Below are 18,677 nucleotides of genomic sequence, written 5' to 3' on the forward strand. Positions count from 1 at the left end.
CGGGTAAATCTGAAAATAACGAGTGTAATAACAAGATCGATCCTGTTCTTGTAAATTAATAAAAAATATGGAGACGGATGAACAATATTTGCTTCGAATATACACTGACATTAAACATCCTGGTAGTTTTTCTGGTCCTGAAAAACTGAAAAGCGTGATCGATCACGAAGGTAAACGCAACATAAGCAGAAAACAAATTAAAGAATTTCTTCAAAAACAAGATACATATACAATTAATAGACCAATTAGGCATACATTTAGGAGAAATCAAGTTGTAACTAGGGGCATAAGGGATCTTTGGGACGGTGATCTAACTGATGTGAGTAGACTTAGTAAGTACAATGATAATATAAAGTTCTTATTTGTGGTGATTGACGTTTTCACTCGATTCGCTTTTGTCAAACCTTTACGAGATAAGAAATCTGAAACTATATTACACGCATTAAATGAAATCATTACTGAGCATGGAAGTCCCAGAGTATTGCGCACGGATTTCGGTGGTGAATTTCGAAATACAAAACTTGCCTCATATCTATCGCAGAAGAGAATCATCATATTTTTGCGCATGCACCTATTAAAGCTGGCTTTGCAGAGAGACTTAACTTAAGCTTAAAATCATTAATGTATAGATACCTTCATTTCAATAACACGTTCAAATACATTAATGTCTTGGATAACATAGTTCACCATTACAATCACCGAGTACACCGGTCACTAGAGGTAAGTCCTAGCGAGGTGAACAAAAGAAATGAGTCCAGAATATGGAGCGCCATGTATGTTGATCAGCCTTACAGGAAATAAGTATACTCAGCTAAAGGAAAAGAAAATAAACCAAGTTTGCATTCTGACTTTATACCATTGAAAAGATTTAGATTTTCAAAGGGCCAGCTCGTAAGGATCAGTGTTAACAGGCGTACATTTGAGCGAAGTTTTGATCAGAAATTCTCTGAGGAGATTTTCAAAATCAAACACCGTGAATTAAGAAGCAATATTCCTGTTTACTTTCTACAAGATCTTCAAAATGACCCAATCATTGGCGTGTTCTACACTTCAGAAATACAACCAGTTTCTAAAACTGACGAAAGTTTATTTCAAGTAGAGAAAATACTTAAGAGGCGCGGGAAAGGGAATAATCGCGAGGCACTAGTGCGTTGGCGGGGATATCCCCCTAAATTCGACTCTTATATCCCCCTTTCGTCCTTAAAAGCTATTTAGATTAGGAGATCATGGTAACCTATCAGTATACAAAGCGTTGTTTACTTTTCACTGCGAGAGGTCACGCCTTCACAGCGATTATCCGATTTCTTATTCACTTACAGTATTGAATTAGTATTGTGTGTGTGTGATGAACAATGAATGGCAACACTTCACAATTACAAAATTGGTACATTCCACATTTTCAGGCCTGGTGTGATTTCTACGAGAAAAAACTAAAACGTGATAATAAATTAGGGTTTGGATTTCAAACTGAAAAACAAGCCATTGAAAACAGGGAACAACAGCAACAGCTTAAACATTCATTTACGGAAGGTGTTTCAGTACCACAAGATAATACTGATCCTAAAATAGTAACTGTTATATCTCCAACCGAACAGACTGTACAGCAGGCAGAAGTGTTATGAAAAAATCGCGACCAATCAAAAAAATCCAGGGAAAGGGCGCGAAATCTGGTGTGGAAAATAAGCGTCATAAAAAAAGTGAGAGGGTAATAAAAAGGCTAAAAGTGACAAAAGTAAAACAGCATTTAGTTATAGAAAACTAAGTGATATATTTAGCAAAAAGAAGTAGGAAGTGACGCAAATTATGTCTATTTTTTCTCCTGACGGCGGATGTGATGTCGCGCCACTTGCATTGGATTTGTTTTCCGTCCCACCAAATCAAGTTGCTTGTCTTGAGCAATACTATGACGATGTGAGACCAATAAGTCAGTATCAAGGCTTAAATCCATTAGTTTTTGAACTTAACTTGCAAGGAGACTACTATACATCCCTTTCTCAGAGTCGTCTGTACCTAAAATGTAGACTGCTTAAAGCGGATGGTAACCGATTCGGCGATGATACAGTGGTTGTTCCAGTAAATCTGCTGTTCCATGCAATGTTCTCTGAAATAGATGTGAGAATGAATGGAGCTTTTGTGTATTCAAGTGGTAACTTATATCCATATATCGCTTACATTCATTCGTTGTTCAACAGGGCAGGCTCCAATGAAAAGTCACCAATGACTAGTTAATTTTTCTACCCCGACACCGCCGGAGCATTTGACGAAACAAATCCTCACGGAGCAAATTATGGTTTATTCACAAGACATAGTATGACAAAAGCATCTCGCCTCTTTGAAACGGCTGGTCCTATCCTAAGTGACTGCTTTTTAATCGATAGATATTTATTAAATGGAATTAAGTTAGATATTACAATGAAACAGTCATCGCCGAAGTTTTGTCTAATTAGTCCCGAAGAACTCGGACCTGCGGCAGAAAATTATCAAATCTTAATTGAAGATGCATTTCTTAGAGTATGCAAGATTAAGATTAATCCAGCAATTCTTGTGGCCCACAGCAAGCTACTGAAAACGGTCACTGCAAAGTATCCATACACGAAGAGGAGTATCAAATGCTGCAATGTTCCTCCCAATCAGACAGTATTTCACTGGGATCATATCACCGAATCTCCTCTGCCTAAATTTGTCGTAATTGGTTTCTGCTACAGCGATTCCGTGGCTGGAAACTACAAAAGAAGCCCATGGAACTTTGTTAACTGTGATCTTCGACAAATTAGTTTAACTGTTAATGGAAAATGTCTGCCTACGGATCCAATTCAAGTTCACTTCACTGACCAAGGTGCAGGTGAACAAGTATTGCAAGCTTTTGATAGAATTTGCGAATATACAAAAAAATCAGGAGCTCCATTCGAACGGTCAAATATTGGTAAAGGATATGCTCTGTATTTGTTCAATTTGGATCCTGATTACAGCGAAACTATGCAGTTTCCGCTGCAGAAAAGTGGCGAAATGTCTGTAAATGTTAGGTTTGGTTCAGGCCTTGACAGGGGAGCTACGTGTATCTTATATATGGAGCGTTATGGTCTGATAGAAATAGATGATACAAGGAACGTTAAAGTTCAATAAACGAAATAACTACGAAAAATTCACTGTATATAAGTTTATAGATTATTCGAACTGTATTGTTTTCATTAGCATTGTCAATAATTTTCCATTCATAGTATTCTTTAATTTTCATTTGAGCAAATGTATTTATTTATGTTAATTGTAAATCACTTGTATTTATTTATTTATTAGTTATTTTATCTTTTTTCATATATAACAGAACGATTATAAAGTTAATTACATCAGATATAGCGTATTTGTAAATAAAAAGACTGTAACAATCTGGTAGCGTTTATCTTATATATATATATGTATTTATTTATTTGCCATTAACACTTACATTGAAAAGTGTATGTTACGTTAGAAAACTGTAACACAGTTTTGTTATGTGCTGGTGTTGCTGTTGATATTGAAGAGTAATAGTTACCCACAAAGTCAAAACGACAGTTTGGCACGTACAGTTAGGCGGAGTAGTAACATGTCATTTTTATTTGCACAGCAGTATCAACTGTGAATGTATAAATGCTTCTTCTCCACATGAAAAAGTAATAGTCACCCACAAAGTGTCAGTTTGGCACATATAGTTAGGCAGAGTAGTAATATGTCATTTTTATTTGCACAGCACTATCAACTGTGAATGGATAAATGCTTCATCTCCAAATGAAAAAGAAAGCTTGCCATTTTCAGTCGCTAACATATACTATGTGCACGGACTTTGCAGTGTAATTGGAATTTACTTTTGCAATGTAATTGGATTTTTTATTGGACTTGTGTGTTATGGATTTTACTTTTTCATAGATTACCTAAATGGTTTAGTAAAATGATTCAGTATACACCCGTGAAAAATGTCATTTCGAGTACCTGGTAAACTTGCTCTTGTCAAAATTCGCTAATACGACAATTTAAAACCTTACATTAAAAAATATAAGACATATCGTAATAGATGTGAGAAAGCATCAAAGACAGTGAAAGAACTGTATCTTGTAATAAAAGGTCTAAAGTTAAGGGGAAAACTTTCAAAAAGTGAGTCGGGCAGACAAAACTGTCAGCGACGTGCAGACATAATTACTTCTTGTTATAATGTATATTGTGTATACTTGACAAACTGTATAAGTAAAAAGCATGAGTTAAGACAACAAATCAAAGCGCTAAATCGAGCATTTATATTCAATGAAAACTAGATTATAAAAGTAAATATGGGGGATAATGACTTTTGGGCTTCTGTATATGATAAAAACTCTGTGAATGATGATGACTTCCAAAGGGAATTACTGAGATTAAACACTCTTTTAACAAACGACTCACAACAAACGATACATTCGTGTGACAGGTGCAATGCAAAATTTAGTAAAAAGTCAAATTTGAAACGCCACATTCAAAACAATATATGCAATAAAGATAAAGCCAGACATTCGTGTAAACTCTGCAAAGAAGTGTTCACAAATAAAACAGATTACGTGAAACACGAGAAAGAATCACATTCAAAGTATGCATGTGAAAAGTGCAAATGTACCTTTTCAAACAACTTTAACTTAAACAGGCATGTAAAGAAAAAATCGTGTGTTCCTCTATCTAAACATATTTGCAAAACCTGCAACAGCCAATTTTCAAAAGCATACAATTTAAAAGTTCATCTTGAGAACGACGTTTGTAAAAAAGAGAAACTCATTTGTGGAGACTGTGGGAAAACCTTTGAAAAGGAATGGTTTCTCAAAAGACACAAGGAGAATAGACTCTGCAAAAGAGGAAAGTACCTTGTGGGAAAGGGAAACCGTAATACCCTAAATGATGTCACAGACCATACAAATAAGCCAGTTTGTAGCAAATGTCGCAAATCCTTTTCGTGCAAGTCATCTTTAGCGAGACATATTAAACGAAACTTATGCAGTAAAATTTCAAACAATGTGTTCCAGTGCAATCGCTGTCAGAAAATGTTTTCATCAGCCGCATACCTTAAACATCACAGCGTCAGAGTACATGGAATCAGGTTTGAAGCACCTGCTAACAGGGCTGAAGCACACGACAGTGACAGCAATTCGGACCAAAGCAGTGACGACAGTAATGACGAAAGAAATGCACCAGTTATCCCGATGCATGATGGTCCTCTCCTCCAGTTCCGGCGAATAATGTTCAACAGCACCGTGGTTAGGTATAAACTTACCACTGTAGCTACAGAGAAATATGACCTACTGTATTTTTTTGCTAACAGAAAGAATCAGCTGAAAGAAAACATTGTCAGAGAGCTAACCCGTTTGCAAAGCGTAAAGTGGTATGTTGCCGTTAAGGTTAATATGGACAGAAGAGATATCAACGGCGAGGTTGTAGACGAGGCCTCTCCAGTGTTCAAGTCCCTCACAAAGCCAGTTTGTCTGAAGACACAATTGATGGTCAAATAGATGACGCGTATCAGAAGATGACGAATAGTTTTGATGCCTTTCGTGAAACGGGATCCAATTGGCGACTTAAATCTGTTGAGTTCATGGAACAGACAATAATAAAATACAGACCTTTAAGGGGATCATGCTTCAGTTACGTCATACCAGAGACATTGCTCCGAAAGAATTGCCTTCTAAATGTAACCGGACCACCAGCGCTGGATGGAGAATGTTTCCGCTACTCCGTACTAGCTGCCCTTCATACTGACCCTGACCTGGTTGGAACTATTCCATGGTCGGACCTCCATCAGCATAAAAACACCCTGTCATTTGAAGGAATTGGGGGCTCTGGACGCCATATGCCAGTTGCAAGTTTTCAAGCTTTTGAAGAGAAAAACAAGATCTCCATAAATCTTTATGGTTTCGATGAAAAAATATTTCCTATTTACATTTCATCTAACCATGAAAGGCACAGACATGTTGATTTGTTATTACTTCCAGAAAGAAAAGGTGATGGGAATGAAAACGGTCAGTTGGAAGAAACGGAAGACGTTAATTTCAATAGCATTGTCAGGTGCAGAAAGCCGCATTATTGTGCTATAAAAGACCTGAACCGCCTCGTTGCATCCCAGGTCGGTAGACATTTTACGCATATATGCAGAAGATGTCTTACTCCGCGGTATTCACAGGAGAGTATGGATGAGCACGAGCGTATATGTTCCCAAGGTGAAGATAATGTCGTCTGCGTGATGCCTAGCGATAAGCAAAAATGGCTGAAGTTTAGAAACTACGCACGAATTTTAAAGGTTAGTTTCGTAATCGTAGCCAACTTTTCATGTTACACTTGCCCACTGTATGACAATGATGAGGAAACAGAAGGATATGAAAATCGCGAGAGGCGACTCGACCCGTGTGCATATTCATACCAGAGAATCAGTATTGATGATTGTCATCCAAAAGATCCCGTTTTCTACCGCGGTGACAACGCAGAAGATACAATGGAACATTTCTTGGCTGATATGGCAGCTGAAGAAGCGGCAGTATTCCATATTCTTGAACAGACCTATCCAACTACGGTGTGTAATGAAGGCCTTGATAATATGGAGGCGACAAATGACGTATGTTTCGTCTGCAGGGATCCTTTTTTGCCTGGTGAACGGATTGTTGTAGACCACTCTCATGTTAGCGGTAAGACATTAGTACAATAACTTAATTAGCACTGGCGTTATTAATGATTATTTTAATTTGTTCATTTCACTGAATTTAAGTTAAGGTCTATATCAATTGCTTGAACTATTTTCACGTGACCATGCCCATATTCATTTCTATAAAACCTGATTACGCACAGCTTAAGTAGCAATGTTCTATTTTTTTGAAATATGTTCATAAATTTGGGATGTGAATATTGTCTATTTTTTGTTGCAGGGAAAATCAGAGGAAGGTGTCACAACGCGTGCAACCTGCGACTGAAGGAAGTTAATTTTCTACCAATCGTGCTAGAGGTATATCACTAAATAAATACAATTGGAGATAATTACCTAGTTGCTATAGTAATATGTTAATAGGGTTTATAATTTAACTCCAACCTTGTAAGTCACGTTAAAAAACAATTAACGAAAATGAAAATCCTGTTATGTATGAAATAGTCCTGTTTTTAACGTAGACAAGTACTTTTCTGAAAGCAGCATTTCTATTGTATTCTTCAGAATCTGAGTAAACACGAAGGCAGACTAATAATGCATGCTGTTGGAAAATTTGGTGCCGAGTCTATAACAGTTATTCCCCAGACAATTGACACATTTGTTTCAATATCTATCAAGCGTTGCCGCTACATAGACTTTAGTCGATTTCTCAAGACTTCCTTAGACGACTTAATAGAAAGCTTGAGAAACAAATCTGGAACTGGAGCTTTTACCTTCACTCTTAAAGAGATTACACAGGAACATATAGATGTAAGTATTAGGAGGCAGTATATGTTCCACGACTACTTGGATTGTCCTGAACGTCTATGTGAAACTGATCTCCCTCCTATATCGGCATTCAGCAAAAGAATTGCGGAAACCAGTCTGACAGATGAAGAGTACAGTCAGATTCAAGAGATATGGTCATCATTTAACATGAAAAACTTAGATGATTACCTAAAACAATACCTTATTACAAGATGTGCGTTGTTTGCAGATGTGGTAGAAAATTTCAGGAATGTTTTGATGAAAGATTTCTTCCTGGATCCCATGCAGTACTACAGTCTACCAGGTTACAGCTTTGACTGCTGCTTGTACAAGTCCGAAGTTACGTTGGAACTTATAACCGATGAAGACATACATAACACTATACTGCATGCATTACGGGGAGGCGTTACTGTTGTTGGGTCACCGAGACTTTGTACAGCCAATTCTCCAGACCTGACGGGATTCGACCCTGATGCTCCTATCAGCAAAACTGTATTTCTGGATTATAATTCACTATACCCAAGCTGCATGATAGACTTTCCTCTTCCAGTATTTGGTTTCCGCTATCTCTGCGACTATGATATAGAAAGATTAGATATCACACAGATTCCCAAGGATTCTGCGAAAGGCTACATACTCGTCGTTGATTTAGAGTACCCGGAGGTAAGAGAGATATTTGGCCTTGTTTGTTTCAAACATTGTTTGTTTGTTTATTTTTAAATTAAATAAAAAATAAATAACAATCCGACATATATATCCCCAGGAGCTGCATGACAGAGACGATGGCTATCCAATGTGCCCTGAAAATAAGACCATCACGGCAGAAATGCTTTCTCCGTACACGCAAGGCCTCGCCGATCAATGTGGTATTACGTTGAAAGGTGACAAAAAATTGTGTCAGACTCTTTCCGACAAATCGAGGTATGTAAAATTTAAACATCATGCTGCTGAAATTCTTCATTCCATTTGTCCTACACATGTGGAGAAGATGTCACTTGCATATGAAGAAAGAGTGATTGTTGTTGAAAACCATGGTAAATAAGACTTAAAAACAAAATGAAAAATACATATTAGTAATTAAATTCCTTACTTACTTACATAACAAAAACTCTTACATGTTATTAGAATTATTTTTTGATTTAGAATTATTTGTTGGTTATTATTATGTTTGCATCACGGACTTTTAAAAGCCTGACTAAATTCATAATTTTGGAAATTATAGTATCAAGTAATTACTTTTTGTACAGATATGTTGTCCATTACCTCACGCTTCAACATTACCTCTCAAATGGAATGATTCTGACGAATGTCCATACAGTCATAGAATTTTCCAAGTCCTACTGGCTTCAAGAATTCATGACATTTACTTGCGGGAAGCGGAAAGATGCAACAAATGAATTTGATGGGATGCTATACAAAAATGTAGCAAACAACGTTTTCGGTAAATATATTTTTTTTTTTCATACAATAAGAAAACGCAACTATTTTTTATTCATTTGGTGTATACATATTGCGGTGAATTGCAAAATATAATATGAGCCGCGCCATGTGAAAACCAACATTGTGGTTTAGCGACCAGCATGGATCTAGACCAGCATGCGCATCCTCGTAGTCTGGTCAGGATCTATGGTGTTCGCTTTCAAAGCCTATTACAATTAGAGAAATCGTTAGGGTAGAGCATGGATCCTGACCAGCCTGCGCGCGTATGCGCAGGCTGGTCTGGATCCATGCTGGTCGCAAAGCCACTATGTTGGTTTTCCCATGGCGCGGCTCATATATTGATTTGTTTCCATTACATTTTTTGTGTTTTATCTATCTATTTAATTTGAAAGGTTTGTCGAATGAAATTGATAATGCATACCGGAGGATATACACAAAATAGAAAAGAACTAATTTTTTATCCATGTTGCAGGTAAGACAATAGAGAACCAAAAGAAACGGATTAATGTAAAAATCTGCACAAATGCCGGATATTTAGAACGCCTTGTACGAAAACCTGCTTTTGCAGCTGCACGTGTTTTCTCGGAAAATCTTGCTGCCGTTCAACTTTATAATGAAAAGGTGCTGTTGAACAAGCCTATCGCAATAGGTTTCTCTGTTCTTGAATCATCAAAGCGCAGAATGTACGAGTTTTTTCATGGCTTTCTTCTGAAATCGTTCCCTACAGGTAGTGTAACAGTTTTAAGTTCTGACACGGACAGCTGGTTATTCAACGTACAAGGCGTTGAAGACGTAGACCGGATTTTCATGAAAAAGAGGGATCTATTTGATTTTTCATCCCTGTCTGAAGGCCACCGTCTAAAAAATGACGCAAACAGGAAAGTTCCTGGAAAACTTAAATTGGAATTGTGAGACAAGGAAATATTGGAATCAGTCGTTCTTTCGCCAAAGTGTTATTCCATATTGACGGACAATGGCACAAAAAGTGCACTTAAAGGGTGTCCCACAAGATTATCTCATGAGCGATACAGAGAGTGTCTACAGCTGGACCAGTGTTACACTGGAAAATCGCGCTTCACCAGAAATTATGGACAAGCTCTGTATCATGTCGTAGCTGAGCGCCGTATGCTTACTCCAATAGACACAAAAAGATTTTACTTTTCAAGTAACAGATCTCTAAGCTACGGCCATTACAAAAAAGATTAAGGGTAAACTAAAAAGGCGAAATTGAAAATCGAATGTGTGTTTCTGTTGTAAATAATGCCGCGGTTTTATCAAACTTACCTTCTGTTTATTTTGATGTTGTTTTCAGTTTATTATGAGTTTTTTCTATGTATTCAAATATTGTTTTCAAATGTATTCATAAACGAATATATGGCATATGCGTGTGTATTGATATAATTGTCAATAAAACGCGTTAAGGATAAATATTTCACACCATTCAAGAATACGTACTTTAATGGAATGTTTCAATGATTACTTTTTCTTTCTTATTCAGACATTTTTAGGGGAAAACTATAATTACAATGCACTAAAACTGTTTTTGTATAAAAGCGCAACAAGATAATCTTCGAAACGTTTACATGTTTGTACACTGATATATAATGATCTATTATCATCACATAAAATTTTAAGATAAATATTCAATTCCATTCCAATATTAACAGTTTGTTTAGCCTGTGTTTTCAAAAGTACTATAATGGGTATTTCAGACTGTTTCTGTTTTCTTTCTGATTTTGATGTTTTGAAAAATGATGATTACAGTGTTTATATATAGTTTTTTTATAATGCATTAGAGATTGTTTTGTATATAATGTAATTATCTATAAATATGTATATATTGCTTATTTTATTATAAACGTTTTTACCAAGTGAGATTGCAACTTCTGTAGAATACAATTTTTAAAAGTACAGATCGTTAACTTTGACGCAAAATGAGATTTAAATATCAAAAAGAAAAACTTATTGTATCAATAAACAATATTGCAGACAGACTCCCATCAAAGGCCAAAAAGCGTTGGATTTCCGTACAGTTCAGGTCGAAAAAATGTCCGCAGACGAAGAATTGCTTCCATCTCTTGAGGTTGCAGCACATCCTGGATACCGAGGTGATGGTTGGTTGGCCGCCGTGAAATTTCGTGATGTGCCATGGCAAAACCTTAACAATGGTAAGTGCGTTATTTGGATATCTAAGTCGTGATTTACTATGAAATGGAAAGATTTAATATTTAACCTGAATTTTCATGTAATAGGTAATACCTACAAATTTCCCTTTTTATATATATGCAGGCATTCCTGCTCGAGTGAATTATGTTCGCACACCAGCTTCCAAGAAAATCAAGATGGAAACGTGTTTTACCCCAGCCAGTTATGTTTTTGCCTCATCTTCTGATAATGAACAACAGACTAGCAGACGAAAGAATTTACAATTTGTCTCTACGAGATAAAGAATGTAAAGTAAATCTGTTTTTATAGATTTCTAGCGTAATTTAATATATTCCGTCATTAGGAATGATATAAGGACAGTTCGCATCATTTTGCGAAAATGAAATGTCCCATCTCCCTATTTGCATATTTCATGAGGTCCACACACTCTAAACGTCCCCTGAATGACGAAATGCATAGCTGGTGGGCCAAATATGCGCTATGATGGTTTAAAATATAAAAATGATGATTTTACGTAATTTAATTGAAGAATTAAAAAAAAAACATCGTATGTGTATATATTAATTTTCATACCTTGGTGTGGCCTTATCGTAACAATTTTTCTGCTGTGTCATCAATTAGCGTTTGAAGTACCCAGAAATTTTAAAATATCAAACAAGCGGTTGTAAACTATATAAAAACGCGCAAAATATTTCACTTACGATTTTTCTATTTATGAACAAAAGCAAGTTTTACTGGTTATTAACTTTTATATATCTTTCGCAAATTAAACCAGATGCAAGTGTTTTCAATAGCACAATAAGATGTCTGTATGTGAGAGTCTAAACTTGCCCACCCCTCATGCATAAAATGAGCCAAAAATTTAAATTTGTCGCTATGAGACAAAATGTAAATGTTTTAATCATTTTCTGGCATAATTATACCCCCACCAAACATGCTTGAGGGGGGTATATAGGAGTCAGTTTTGTCGCGTCCCGTCCCGTCCCGAAATCTATTATCTCAGTTATTACCAAATGGATTTGATTCAAACTTAAAATACATGTTCCACCTTATCACCCACATCATGTGACACAAGGTGCATAACTCTGACACCAAGTTTTCATGAATTATGTCCCCTTTTACTTAGAATTTAAGGTTAATTTTGTTGTATTTTCACTATATCTCAGTTATTACTAAATGGATTTGATTCAAACTTAAAATAGATGTTCCACCTCATCACCCACATCATGTGCCACAAGGTGCATAACTCTGACACCAATTTTTTATGAATTATGCCCCTTTTTACTTAGAATTTAATGTTGATTTTGTTGTATTTTCACTATATCTCAGTTATTACTAAATGGATTTGATTCAAACTTGAAATAGATGTTCCACCTCATCACCCACATCATGTGCCCACATCACGTGACACAAGGTGCATAACTCTGACACCAAGTTTTCATGAATTATGTCCCCTTTACCTAGAATTTAAGGTTAATTTTGATGTATTTTCACTATATCTCATTCTGATTGGCTTAAAACCGAAGGGAAGTAACCCTTTTTTTACTTTTGTACTGAGTTTCTTCCCCTTAAATTCCAGAATTTAGTCTGTTTTTAGAAATCCTATATTAAGATTTTCAATATTTTAGGTATTTTTCTAACTTTTTTATTATAAGTCCTATGTAAAAAGTAAATACATTTTTCTGTGGTAACATGGGTCGGTAAGACATTTTTTTTGTATTCACTTTTAGTGTATCTCTAATATTAGAGATTTTTTATATTTACTGGTATTACTATACTAGTATTATACTAGTATTACTTATATGTGGAAGCCCAGGATGAAGTACTCCAAAGACTAAGTATTTTTAAGATTTCTTATGTTTGCCATTCTTCTGTGACAAGACCGTATGGTGGGGGTATGAGTCACTCCTGTGACAGTTCTAGTTTAACATGTAATGATATATGGGCATTTTCGCATCGTTTTGAGAAAATAAAATGTCCCCGCCCTCTAAATGATAAAAATGATACTTTTACGGTACTAAAACACTGTTAATGGTGGTAGAATTTAAAAGACATGTCTCAATATTGGATTTTTTATGATTTTTTTTCGCACTGGTATCAGCGTTATTTTTGGAATATTCAAGCTTACTGCCCCTTGTCCCAATAAGTGATTTCTTTTTTCGCAAAAAAATAATTTGAGCTTTGATGGGTGATTTTAGATATCTCAAGAAATTTGGACAGGTCTGTCTCTTGGGAAAAATGTCCAAGCATTAATTCATTTTTCACAACATTTACTCATTCGTGGGAATCCTCTTTTCAAAAAGCATCATAGATAATCAATTGAATACAAAATCTTATAACAAACATTTGGCTCTTGTATTCAAGTAACAATGCAAAATCGACCATTTCTACTTACAAAACCTGATTTTTATGTACATGCTTTAGTTTTTCATGTCAGTTCGAAAGTAACAGAATGATTAATTTTCCTCATGAAAGGAAAGCTTTTTCTCTCTTCGGTCAGAACTGTCAATATCTGATGGGTTGGGAAATATATGAAACTATTCGCTGCATAACTCTTTGAGGTAGTTTGGCCTCAAACATGTTCCACATTAATTGTGGGTAATCAAATGCCGATTATGTCTTTTCAGAGCATTTCAGACAAGACTGATAAACCTTACAATCATTTCCCTAGGGAAAATCTCCAGATTTGACTGGTTTTTGACTCTTCAACTACATAATATTGTTTATAAAATTAAGGTTTTAATGTCTTTGTTTATTTTCAGTCTAGTGTCTAGTTAATTGATTAAAGAATTTACTTTGCTCTGCTCTATTTTCATTGACAATACAATGATAGATGATTTATATCACACTTGTTGCAGTTAAATATCAAAGTTGGATATCAAATGTTCCGGTAGTTATTATCTTGATTTGAATTGTTTCAGTAAAAGAATAAGGAACAAACATCCAATTAGGATTAGCCAGGTTTAATACCAGAAACAATGAAACGAAATAAGTACCTAAATAAGTAATAAGAAATCATTTTTTATTAAGGATACAATTCTAAATGATGATAGATTATATACATTGTACACTGTCAGTGTTGATTTAGGTCGATCCATCGGAATGTTTATTTACACACAGATATAAACATTATACCATGGGAATTCGTAGCACATAATATTTAGACTCAAGTCGGATTCATTTTCCTGAAACGATTATTTTTCGTGTCCAGAGATAAAAACCAGGATGTTTATTTACAAGATTCTTATCATTACTTCTAACCAATGGACACTAGGTTATGTTCCCAAAATGTAAACAAAATAAGAAAATCAACTGAAATTTATTTTGTAAATTAGGGCGCCAATATAAATTGAACTGATAAGTAAGTGCTAACTACAATAAACGCATTGGAAAGCTATTTCGGATAAAATACATCGGTTTTAGCAGACATTATTTATGCAGAATTACAGGAAATCGTTATTTGTTCTGGTCGTTTCTGAGTATGGATATTTTTCGGAAGGTTTGTATCCTTACATGTATATGTAATTAGATACTTTTTCAAGTAAATTTAAAAGGAAAGTTTGTTTTCCGTAAACTATTTTAAAATGAAGTATGTATCACTTAGATATTTAAATGTTCATTATTTATTTGTTCTGATATGTTGTTCAAAAAGTGGGACTAATGAATATTAGCTTTCATTTAGTAAAAATCCATTGCCAGGACGCTGTATTTGTTACTTTGTGATTTGTGAAAGGTGAACTGTTAATTTCCGGGTTCGCATGCTAGTTCCCACATACTGGATTCAGATTCATTGGTAATGGAGGCCTTGTGTACTATGCAATACAAAGGTAAGATATTACAGCTACAGCTAGTGATCGTTTGATGCAAATAAGAATTGTACTTGTATAACAATTTCAAATAAAGAAAATATGGAGAAAAAAAATTAATTAAAATATTTTGTACCTTAGCTTCATTTTTTTTCGGATCGACAAAAAACATCTAGTGCCTAAATTTACTAATTAACTAGATAGATTAACAGTGTATGTAAAGGTCATACCAGAGAAAACAATATTGCCTTATTAGCTATATACAACACTTGCAAACCGATTTTATCACTGTTATTAGAAGTTAACATAAAGTGATAAAATCAAATATATATTGTGTTTCATCTATAGTAAAAGTTACAGTGTATGGTTTTTAATCTAATTCAAAGTACTGTTAAATCAATGTATGCATGAACTTGGCAATATTATGTTTACATAGACTATAAGAGCGATTGTTGATATTTTCAAATTTGGTTGCGTTATCTATTATGCCTTATCTGAAATGTTAACAAAATATAATGTATTATGAATGTACAAATAATTTGAGATTATAGAAAAATCTTTTAAATGTAACAAGAAATATATGTATAACATAATAGTGTTTTTGTCAATCTGCAAATTTCATTGTAAAAATCTAAGACAAACATCCGATATGTATTTATTTGGAAAAAAAAACATCATAAACTCTTGCTGTTTTCCCACACCTTTCTAACTTTTCACATACTTCTAGAACAGAGTGTTATAAAATACTAGAATAAAATGGATGTATTTTATTTTCGCGTTTGCGCAGAAATTCATTGAAGAATATCTCAATTTACATTCTTTTCAAACAATAGACATCTTTTAGTAAAGAACTTGGCGTCTAATTAAAACACCAAGCATACTTCCTAAAATATGGAAGAAAAAAAAATGGCGTAGTTTGATAATATTGAAATCTTGATATATGTGTTTTGTTTAGAAATACGATATAATTAAAACATACACATGCGAAGCTTTATATGTATTTGGTGCAATTCAATACAGTTGCCGATAACACAAGAGTCAATAAACTACTGGAGCATTAATACAAATACCAGATTTGCAGAGTTGTAAAAATGATTACTCAACTGAATTCATTCATTTAAGGTTTAAATGTATAGTCCAGTTTTACTATTACAAGATCTAAATAACATTGTACATGGTACAAAATATAGCTGCTGTCTTCAAAACCAATTTCTTCCAGAATTTCATACAAAAGTCAAAGGATATTTCCTGTATTGTAATCTCTGTGTTATTTCGTTCGAAAATCTTCATGAAGAATACGAAGCTATACATGTATTTTTAATAATATATTGATGTGAGTATTCTGTTCTAATTGTAATTTAATCATTGTTGCAGAAAACTACATTCATGTGTCAACATTTGCTGTTATTAACAGGGATATACACACATCATTGTGGATTATAAATGAAAGTAAGTAAAATGTCTTCCTCCTTTATATTACAGATTCTGTTGATTCACTTTTGTCCAATAATAACTTGACATTCACAAATTTTATTCAAGTATGTAATAAATGATTAAAAAATGGTGTTTTGTCATTTTATTCAAAACGTTCATACATTTGTAATAATGAAATTTTAAAGCTGGTTTTGAACAATAAACTGCTCCGAAAATTTCTTTCACAATTTATACAATAAATGTTTGCATTAATAGAATGAAAGTATGATAGGTGATAAAAAATCATGCAGTCATATATTAAAGAAAACAGGAATTCTCAAGCGTATAAATTGTCTTTATAAATATATATAAAGGCTAAGGTATGTATTTTGGAAGTTAATTCGCATGTATTCATCAGGGCCTATACATCAAAATAGCTGTACTCTTACCAACCGCGCATGATGAAACTGTGTTAAAGTAACTACTTTTCTTTCAAAAAAATCATATATAATATTATGTTTTTATTACTTTCAGGTTGGATCTTTAAAAGCGACCACGTTACCTAACTGGAATAGTGTTTTGAAGGAGATGTATTTTCGTATTACTTTGAATATTACAAATATATGGGCATTTGTTTTCGTAATGTGAAATGATAACGTTTCTCGAAAATGTCAGGACAGAAACATTCAATAATTACATTCTAACCATATCACGTTGTGTAAGATGTGCAAACAGTGACAAAAAATCATGATGAAATATATTGAAAATCTTGTAATCTTTCACAATTTGTAACTATTTCCATGATGACTAATGGCAATACATGCAAAAAACATATATTTTGTCCGTTTTCAGAAAGTTAAATGCAAAAGGAATTGTATTCTATTTCACACAGTATCAGTTACCTTGGACATTCATTTTCTGAAACTTATCAGAATTTTACCGTTATCTTGGCTTTCCTGTATATATTTATTCTTTATTCATATACATGTATAATTACATAACACAGTGCTTAACAGTGCTTGAATTCTGATAGCAACAGCAATACTCATCTTTTCATCAGATTTCAGAATGTCTAGAATTTTGAGTGCAATGTTATCACTCATTTTATTTATCTGATTTAAGATAAATACACACAATATCAACATAGGTCGCTTATTAGAATTCTGGTAGCCATAACAACAGTCAGATTTTCTTCGGTCAGATTTCAATTGTTTTGTAACGGCTTATCGGAATTTGGATAGCAACATTGACACACATTATTTATTTCCTCTGTTTATAGTTATATAATTCAGATAGTAAAGTCAATGCTCTTTTTTCTACTGCCTGCTGTCAAATGGTGTTTATCTGAATTTGGATAGCAAACGCAACGCACAGTTTCTCTACTGTTCGGTTCCAGATCGTTTTACGCTGTGGCTTAGGCGAATTCGGATAACAACGATAATACATACACAAGATCTATTTCATATATTCCTGATGAGACGCAAAACTTATAGTTATTTCAATTCAGATAGCGAAGTCAATGCTAGGTTTTTTGAACTGCATGATTGCTTATCTGAATTTGGATAGCAAAAACGAAACACAATTTTTAGATAGTCAATAATGTATAGACTTGTCTGAATTCGGATAATAATACAAACGCACAATTTGGTCTTATTTGTGTATTTACTTGTTCGTTTAATAATCAGGTACAAGGTTTCTTCCGTAAATTATCGTATTTGGTAAAGTGTATATTCGCATAGGACAGCGTAGCATAATGAATATTGGCTTTAATCTGACAGTATTTTGTATTTGTATAATTAATATAAAATGAATTGAAGATAATCTAAGTCTGCCTTTTATCTGATTTCGGATAGAACAGTTTTCTTATACATATTCAGATATGTGGTTTCCTGTTCCCAGCTCGAGGTGTCTTGTATTTAATACATATTCATGATCATTAAAGTTATGAAACATTTACTTGTTCTTTTTGTGATTTTCTGATAAGTTCTCGATAAATCAAGCATTTTGACAGTTTGGAAACTGTCAAATACAATTGGAACGTGTTGATGATGAAAACTTTATTTAATTGCAATGAGTATTTGTTTCTGTAAATCTTCATTTTAAGATAAACTCTACTTTTAGGTCAAATGTGATCTTAGACTAAAGCATAATCTAGTTTTCTGGCAAAAAAGTTATATTGTCAATGTCATATTGACCTTTGACCTACTGAACTCAAAACCAATAGGGGTCATTTGCTGGTCATGACAAATCTCCCGAACTCATTATCCTAGGCTCAAGCGTTCTCGAGTTACCATCCGGAAACTGATTTGTCTACAGACCGACCAACATCCATTATCAAATATTAATATTTACAATATACCCCTCCTCCTTCGAATGAGGGCAGCTAAATTTCAAATAAGAAGATGCCCATGTCTCCCTACTCCCCC

The 18,677-nt window shown here is 34.2% G+C and overlaps 2 protein-coding genes and 1 long non-coding RNA gene across 5 annotated transcripts; all 3 read left to right on the top strand.

Moving 5' to 3' along the window:
* The first annotated feature begins 4,298 nt into the window (after positions 1–4,298).
* Positions 4,299–5,498, top strand: LOC128546802 (zinc finger protein 39-like). The gene has a single exon (XM_053518151.1). The coding sequence runs from the start codon at positions 4,299–4,301 to the stop codon at positions 5,496–5,498; it is 1,200 nt and encodes a 399-aa protein (XP_053374126.1).
* Positions 5,499–5,515: 17 nt separating this feature from the next.
* Positions 5,516–11,313, top strand: LOC128546803 (uncharacterized). The gene is made up of 7 exons (XM_053518152.1): positions 5,516–6,665; positions 6,903–6,979; positions 7,184–8,089; positions 8,190–8,460; positions 9,339–9,549; positions 10,856–11,034; positions 11,156–11,313. The coding sequence occupies exons 1-7, from the start codon at positions 5,516–5,518 to the stop codon at positions 11,311–11,313; spliced, it is 2,952 nt and encodes a 983-aa protein (XP_053374127.1).
* Positions 11,314–11,315: 2 nt separating this feature from the next.
* Positions 11,316–18,205, top strand: LOC123540591 (uncharacterized). Of its 3 annotated transcripts, none has more exons than XR_006684211.2 (4): positions 11,316–14,531; positions 14,715–14,859; positions 16,213–16,287; positions 16,786–18,205. It is a non-coding gene; the product is annotated as an uncharacterized LOC123540591 (long non-coding RNA). The 3 variants fall into 3 exon arrangements; XR_006684212.2 differs by having other exon boundaries at positions 11,317–14,531; positions 14,732–14,859; XR_006684210.2 differs by having other exon boundaries at positions 11,335–14,859.
* Positions 18,206–18,677: the final 472 nt, after the last annotated feature.

This window comes from Mercenaria mercenaria, chromosome 11 (assembly GCF_021730395.1).
Source record: "Mercenaria mercenaria strain notata chromosome 11, MADL_Memer_1, whole genome shotgun sequence".
Lineage (NCBI taxonomy): Eukaryota > Metazoa > Mollusca > Bivalvia > Venerida > Veneridae > Mercenaria > Mercenaria mercenaria.

What these genes read in the sequence shown, in the direction of transcription:
- LOC128546803 (XM_053518152.1), top strand. Translation starts at nt 5,516, where the DNA reads ATGACGAATAGTTTTGATGCCTTTCGTGAAACGGGATCCAATTGGCGA. An exon ending in TTCTACCAATCGTGCTAGAG is followed by an intron (nt 6,980 to 7,183) that starts GTATATCACTAA and finishes TGTATTCTTCAG; the next exon opens with AATCTGAGTAAACACGAAGG. An exon ending in ATGGCAAAACCTTAACAATG is followed by an intron (nt 11,035 to 11,155) that starts GTAAGTGCGTTA and finishes ATATATATGCAG; the next exon opens with GCATTCCTGCTCGAGTGAAT.
- LOC128546802 (XM_053518151.1), top strand. Translation starts at nt 4,299, where the DNA reads ATGGGGGATAATGACTTTTGGGCTTCTGTATATGATAAAAACTCTGTG.